This window comes from Physeter macrocephalus, chromosome 9 (assembly GCF_002837175.3).
Source record: "Physeter macrocephalus isolate SW-GA chromosome 9, ASM283717v5, whole genome shotgun sequence".
NCBI classification, from domain to species: Eukaryota; Metazoa; Chordata; class Mammalia; order Artiodactyla; family Physeteridae; genus Physeter; species Physeter macrocephalus.
The window spans coordinates 76,881,628-76,888,727 of NC_041222.1; the positions used below are offsets into that span (position 1 = coordinate 76,881,628).

Sequence of the window (7,100 nt, forward strand, 5' to 3'; positions counted from 1 at the left end):
TTTTCATTTATTTCTGATCTGATCTTTATGATTTCTTTCCTTCTGCTAACTTTGGGGTTCTTTTGTTCTTCTTTCTCTAATTGCTTTAGCTGCAAGATTAGGTTGTTTATTTGAGATGTTTCCTGTTTCTTAAGGTAGGATTGTATTGCTATAAACTTCCCTCTTAAAAGTGCTTTTGCTGCATACCATTGGTTTTGGGTCGTCGTGTTTCCATTGTCATTTGTTTCTAGGTATTTTCTGATTTCCTTTTTGATTTCTTCAGTGATCTCTTGGTTATTAAGTAGTGTATTGTTTAGTTTTTTATTTTCATTTTGGATGATCTGTCCATTGGTGAAAGTGGGGTGTTAAAGTCCCCAACTATGATTGTGTTACTGTCGATTTCCCTTTTTATCGCTGTTAGTATTTGCCTTATGTATTGAGGTGCTCCTATGTTGGGTGCAGAGATATTTACAATTGTTATATACTCTTCTTGGGTTGATCCCTTGATCATTATGTAGTGTCCTTCTTTGTCTCTTGTAATAGTCTTTATTTTAAAGTCTATTTTGCCTGATATGAGAATTGCTACTCTAGCTTTCTTTTGATTTCCATTTGCATGGAATATTTTTTTCCATCTCCTCACTCTGGCTGCATGTGTCCCTAGGTCTGAAGTGGGTCTCTTGTAGACAGCATATATATGGGTCTTGTTTTGTATCCATTCCTTATGGGGATTCCTTTGTATGTTATTTGTTGTTTTTCCCTTGCTGCTTTTAATATTTTTTGTTTGTATTTAATTTTTGATACTTTGATTAATATGTGTCTTGGCGTGTTTCTCCTTGGATTTATCCTGTATGGGACTCTCTGTGCTTCCTGGACTTGATTAACTATTTCCTTTCCCATACTAGGGAAGTTTTCAACTATAATTCCTTCAAATATTTTCTCAGTCCCTTGCTTTTTCTCTTCTTCTTCTCGGACCCCTATAATTGAAATGTTGGTGCATTTAATATTGTTCCTGAGATCTCTGAGACTGTCCTCAATTCTTTTGATTCTTTTTTCTTTATTCTGCTCTGCAGTAGTTATTTCCACTATTTTATCTTCCAGGTCACTTATCTGTTCTTCTGCCTCCGTTATTCTGCTATTGATCCCTTCTAGAGAATTTTAAATTTCATTTATTGTGTGGTTCATGATTGTTTGTTTGCTCTTTAGTTCTTCTAGGTTCTTGTTAAACGTTTCTTGTATTTTGTCCATTCTATTTCCAAGATTTTCTATCATCTTTACTATCATTATTCTGAATTCTTTTTCAGGTAGACTGCCTATTTCCTCTTCATTTTTTACATCTGGTGGGTTTTTATCTTGCTCCTTCATCTTTTTTTGTTTTCTCATTTTGCTTAACTTACTGGGTTTGGGGTCTCCTTTTCGCAGACTGCAGGTTCATAGTTCCCGCTGTTTTTGGTGTCTGCCCCCAGTGGCTAAGGTTGGTTCAGTGGGTTGTGTAGGCTTCCTGGTGGAGGGGACTGGTGCCTGTGTTCTGGTGGATGAGGCTGGATCTTGTCTCTCTGGTGGGCAGGTCCACGTCTGCTGGTGTGTTTTGCGGTGTCTGTGACCTTATTATGAGTTTAGGCAGCCTCTCTGCTCATGGGTGGAGTTGTGTTTCTGTCTTGCTAGTTTTTTCACATAGGGTGTCCAGCACTGTAGCTTGCTGGTCGTTGAGTGGAGCTGCTTCTTGGCGTTGAGATGGAGATCTCTGGGAGATTTTCACCCTTTGATATTACGTGGAGCAGGGAGGTCTCTGGTGGACCAATGTCCTGAACTTGGCTCTCCCACCTCAGAGGCATAGCCCTGATGCCTGGCTGGAGCACCAAGAGCCTGTCCTCCCCATGGCTCAGAATAAAAGGGAGGAACAAAGAAAGGAAGAAAGAAAAAGGTAAAATAAAATAAAATAAAATAAAATTTAAAAGTTTTTAAAATAAAAAGCAAATAATAATTATTAAAAGAAAATTTTTAAGTAATTTTAAAAAAAAAGAACGAAGAGAACAGTCAAACCAAAAAACAAATCCACCAATGATAACAAGCGCTGAAAACTTCACTAAAAAACAAAAAAACAAATAAAACGAACACACAGAACCCTAGGACAAATGGTAAAAGCAAAGCTATACAGACAAAATCACACACCTCTTCACTCAGACAGGGTGGGGTTAAAGGAGCAGCTGATTCGGGGGCTCTGGCTCAGGCCGGGGGGAGGGAGGGGCACGGATGCGGGGCGAGGCTGAGGCGGCAAAGTCCGGCGTGACGTTGCACCAGCCTGAGGCGCCATGCGTTCCCCCGGGGAAGCTGTCCCTGTATCCCGGGACCCTGGCAGTGGCGGGCTGCACAGGCTCCCAGGAGGGGAGGTGTAGATAGTGACCTGTGCTCGCACACAGGCTTCTTGGTGGCTGCAACAGCCGCCTTAGCGTCTCATGCCCGTCTTTGGGGTCCGCGCTGATAGCCGCGGCTCGCGCCCGTCTCTGGAGCTCCTTTAAGCGGCGCGCTTACTCCCCTCTCCTCGCGCACCAGGAAACAAAGAGGCAAGAAAAAGTCTCTTGCCTGTTCGGCAGCTCCAGACTTTTCCCGGACTCCCTCCCGGCTAGCCTTGGCGCTCTAGCCCTTTCAGGGGCTCTCCCACCTCAGAGGCATAGCCCTGATGCCTGGCTGGAGCACCAAGAGCCTGTCCTCCCCATGGCTCAGAATAAAAGGGAGGAACAAAGAAAGGAAGAAAGAAAAAGGTAAAATAAAATAAAATAAAATAAAATTTAAAAGTTTTTAAAATAAAAAGCAAATAATAATTATTAAAAGAAAATTTTTAAGTAATTTTAAAAAAAAAGAACGAAGAGAACAGTCAAACCAAAAAACAAATCCACCAATGATAACAAGCGCTGAAAACTTCACTAAAAAACAAAAAAACAAATAAAACGAACACACAGAACCCTAGGACAAATGGTAAAAGCAAAGCTATACAGACAAAATCACACACAGAACCATACGCATACACACTCACAAAAAGAGAAAAAGGGAAAAAAATATATATATCATTGCTCCCACAGTCCACCTCCTCAATTTGGGATGATTCGTTGTCTCTTCAGGTATTCCACAGATGCAGGGTACATCAAGTTGGTTGTGGAGATTTAATCAGCTGCTCCCAAGGCTGCTGGGAGAGATTTCCCTTTCTCTTCTTTGTTCGCACAGCTCCCGGGGTTCAGCTTTGGATTTGGCCCTGCCTCTGCATGTAGGTCGCCGGAGGGCATCTGCTCTTCACTCAGACAGGATGGGGTTAAAGGAGCAGCTGATTCGGGGGCTCTGGCTCAGGCCGGGGGGAGGGAGGGGCACGGATGCGGGGCGAGGCTGAGGCGGCAAAGTCCGGCGTGACGTTGCACCAGCCTGAGGCGCCATGCGTTCCCCCGGGGAAGCTGTCCCTGTATCCCGGGACCCTGGCAGTGGCGGGCTGCACAGGCTCCCAGGAGGGGAGGTGTAGATAGTGACCTGTGCTCGCACACAGGCTTCTTGGTGGCTGCAACAGCCGCCTTAGCGTCTCATGCCCGTCTTTGGGGTCCGCGCTGATAGCCGCGGCTCGCGCCCGTCTCTGGAGCTCCTTTAAGCGGCGCGCTTACTCCCCTCTCCTCGCGCACCAGGAAACAAAGAGGCAAGAAAAAGTCTCTTGCCTGTTCGGCAGCTCCAGACTTTTCCCGGACTCCCTCCCGGCTAGCCTTGGCGCTCTAGCCCTTTCAGGCTGTGTTCGCGCAGCCAACCTCAGTCCTCTCCCTGGGATCCGACCGAAGCCCGAGACTCAGCTCCCAGCCCCCGCCCGTCCCGGCGGGTGAGCAGACAAGCCTCTCCGGCTGGTGAGTGCTGGTGGGCACTGATCCTCTGCGGGAATCTCTCCGCTTTTCCCTCCTGTTACTGCGCTCTCCTCCGCGGCTCCGAAGCTTCCCCCCTCCGCCACCCGCAGTCTCCACCCGCGAAGGGGCTTCTAGTGTGCGGAAACCTTTCCTCCTTCACAGCTGCCTCCCACTGGTGTGGGTCCCGTCCCTATTCTTTTTTCTCTGTTTTTTCTTTTTTCTTTTGCCCTACCCAGGTACGTGGGGAGTTTCTTGCCTTTTGGGAGGTCTGAGGTCTTCTGCCAGCGTTTAGTAGGTGTTCTGTAGGAGTTGTTCCACGTGTAGATGTATTTCTGATGTATTTGTGGGGAGGAAGGTGATCTCCGCATCTTACTCTTCTGCCATCTTGAAGCTCCTCCTACTTATTTACTTTTGTAAATAAGCTCAGTTGAAGTTTCCTGTAGTAGATGAAAGTCCAAAGACTGGACTTCTTTGTGTCCATAGCAACCTGAAACTCAGTTGCCCCTTCTGGAAAATGTGAATAATCATTTCTGCCCTGCCCATTGCTGGGTTGTGGTAAGCATGTTCAAGGCAGCTCTGTGTGCTCTCCTGACTCTTTAAAGTGGAAGGAAGCTCCGGCCTTGCTAAGGAAGCAGAGTCACTCAGTGGGTCATTTTGGATGCAAAACTCTCTACTTGTTATCCTGACCAAAGTTATCTTGTTAATTACAACATCAAGTCACCCTCATACCAGAAAGTAGGTGTGTCTGTGTTTTATACAGGATGAATATCCACCCAATCACCATCTCTGCTCCTGTCTAGTTTCGCGAAGGAGAGAATTGCAAAAATGTGAGAAAAATCCTTTGACCACTCTTTGCCCTCTGTCTCTGTTGCTTGAGATTATAAACCAATCGTCTTTCCCTTATTTTTATAAACAATTAAAATTAATAAATACAAATAAAGGAAAGGGAAAAAATGTCCCCCACATCTCCCTTCCAGACCTTTTCTCCCGATGGTGGGAACTGATGCCACCTTGTTTACCCCTTTTCCGCCAGGTCGGTGGCCACACAATGCTGCCCATTCGCTGGATGCCTCCAGAGAGCATCATGTACAGGAAGTTCACCACCGAAAGTGATGTCTGGAGCCTGGGGGTTGTGTTGTGGGAGATCTTCACATATGGCAAACAGCCCTGGTACCAGCTGTCGAACAATGAGGTGAGTGGCGGGTGACACCAAGACCCCTAGAGAGCTGACACAGAGAGGCATCCCTGGGCTGGAAATCAGGACACACTCTCATGTGGCTTTGTTGGGAGAAGCACCTCCCAAACGGCCTGCCATGTACCTAAATTTCATGGCCAAAGTATAGTCACTCTCCAAATTTAAGAGTTCTAGAAAGAGAAAAGCACAGCGTTTGCTGATGCGCCTGTGATTCTCTGGCATTGGGACCCAGGAGTCATTTCGTGCTGTTCATCTAGTAAATTGATAGCAGATGTGGCATTCCAGTACCCTTAGAGTCCAGCTAGCTTTTTGGTATTATTCCAATAAGGTTTCAAGCTTCTCTCCTTTTTGCATATTTCACTGGAACATTTACTTCTAGTGAAAAACTCAAGCATTTTATTTTCCTTTTCTAATCTGTTTGCAAATATGTCTGTATTTGAGGCATCACTTCTTGGTCAAGCACCTCACTTCTTCAGGCCCATGTCTGTCTTTTATCCAATTCCATTATCCAAAATGACTGCTCATTTCGGTACCCTGGGGTTCCCTGGCCAGTCAGTGCCCTGACACAAAAGTGACCCTGGTCCAATCTCAGGCCAGTAAAACATTGGCATTCCAGGGTGTGCTTTGGGAGCATTCCATATAGATGAATTATTTCTCCACCAGTTTGGTGAAATCAGTGTGGCTTGAAAAATGAATATAAACCCATCAAATTAACCATGATATACCAACCTAGAACAGTCACTCTCTTGCCTCTGAAAAAAAGTGAACACTTCTTTAAAGCAGCCCTCTCTTTGTACTGACATTTATTGTATCCACATTGTTTTTCCTCTGGTCTGACCCTATCTTTGCTCTCTGTCCTGTCCAGGTGATAGAATGCATCACTCAAGGCCGAGTCTTGCAGCGACCTCGAACGTGCCCCCAGGAAGTCTATGAGCTGATGCTGGGGTGCTGGCAGCGAGAGCCCCACATGAGGAAGAACATCAAGGGCATCCACACCCTCCTTCAGAACTTGGCCAAGGCATCTCCGGTCTACCTGGATATACTAGGCTAGGACCCTTTCCCCCAGACCGATCCTTCCCAAAGCACCTCCTCAGTTGGGCCGAGAGGATGAACGTCTTTTAACTGCCGCTGGATGCCATCAATCTGCTGTTCTTTGCTCTGACAGTATTAACTACAAAGACACCGAGAAGCTTTCCGAGGGAAGCAATGTGTACTTCTCCATCCGTAGACACAGTATGGACTTCTTTTTGGTATTATCTCTTTCTCTCTTTCCATCTCCCTGGTTTATTCCCTAGTTTTTTTTTTGTTTGTTTTTCTTTCCTTTACTTTTTGTCTTCCCTGCTTCACAATCCTCACCCTTTCTTTTTTAATCAATCTGGCTTCTGCATTACTATTAACTCTGCATAGACAAAGGCCTTAACAAACCTAATTTGTTATATCAGCAGACACTCCGGTTTGCCCACCACAACTAACAATGCCTTGTTGTATTCCTGCCTTTGATGTGGATGAAAAAAAGGGAAAACAAATATTTGACTTAAACTTTGTCACTTCTGCTGTACAGACATCGAGAGTTTCTATGGATTCACTTCTATTTATTTATTATTATTACTGTTCTTATTGTTTGGGATGGCTTAAGCCTGTGTATGAAAAAGGAAAACTTGTGTTCAATCTGGGAAGCCTTTATCTATGGGAGATTAAAACCAGAGAGAAAGAAGATTTATTATAAACCGCACTATGGGAAGAACAAAGACAACCATTGCGACCGGCTGGCGTCAGTCCCAACTTAAGAAAACCCAGCGACTGTGAGCTGGGAAGAATGTATTCGGCACCTTCCCCCGAGGACATTTCTGAGGAGTAAAAAGACTGTTGAACTCTGTGCCATGGACTATTCTTTTCCCATCACCGGAAACACTAGAGTGTAGTACAGAGAAAAGATGGCTTCCGGGAGGCAAGATGGCACATCACACGTTCCGACGGTCTTGTCTTTGTAGGCCACGGTGATGGCACTGGTTTGTTTTTCCAAGTGTTATCCACTGAGCCTGTGTCAAGTTCAGTTG

The 7,100-nt window shown here is 45.3% G+C and overlaps 1 protein-coding gene across 1 annotated transcript in view; it reads left to right on the top strand.

Annotated features, from left to right (window-relative positions):
- Window positions 1-6,366, top strand: part of NTRK2 (neurotrophic receptor tyrosine kinase 2) — a 363,441-nt gene extending 357,075 nt beyond the window's left edge. The window contains exons 17-18 of the mRNA XM_028494096.2: window positions 4,882-5,040; window positions 5,909-6,366. Coding sequence (XP_028349897.1) covers window positions 4,882-5,040; window positions 5,909-6,094 — 345 coding nt within the window. The 3' untranslated portion in view covers window positions 6,095-6,366. The remainder of the gene's footprint in view (window positions 1-4,881; window positions 5,041-5,908) is intronic.
- Window positions 6,367-7,100: the final 734 nt, after the last annotated feature.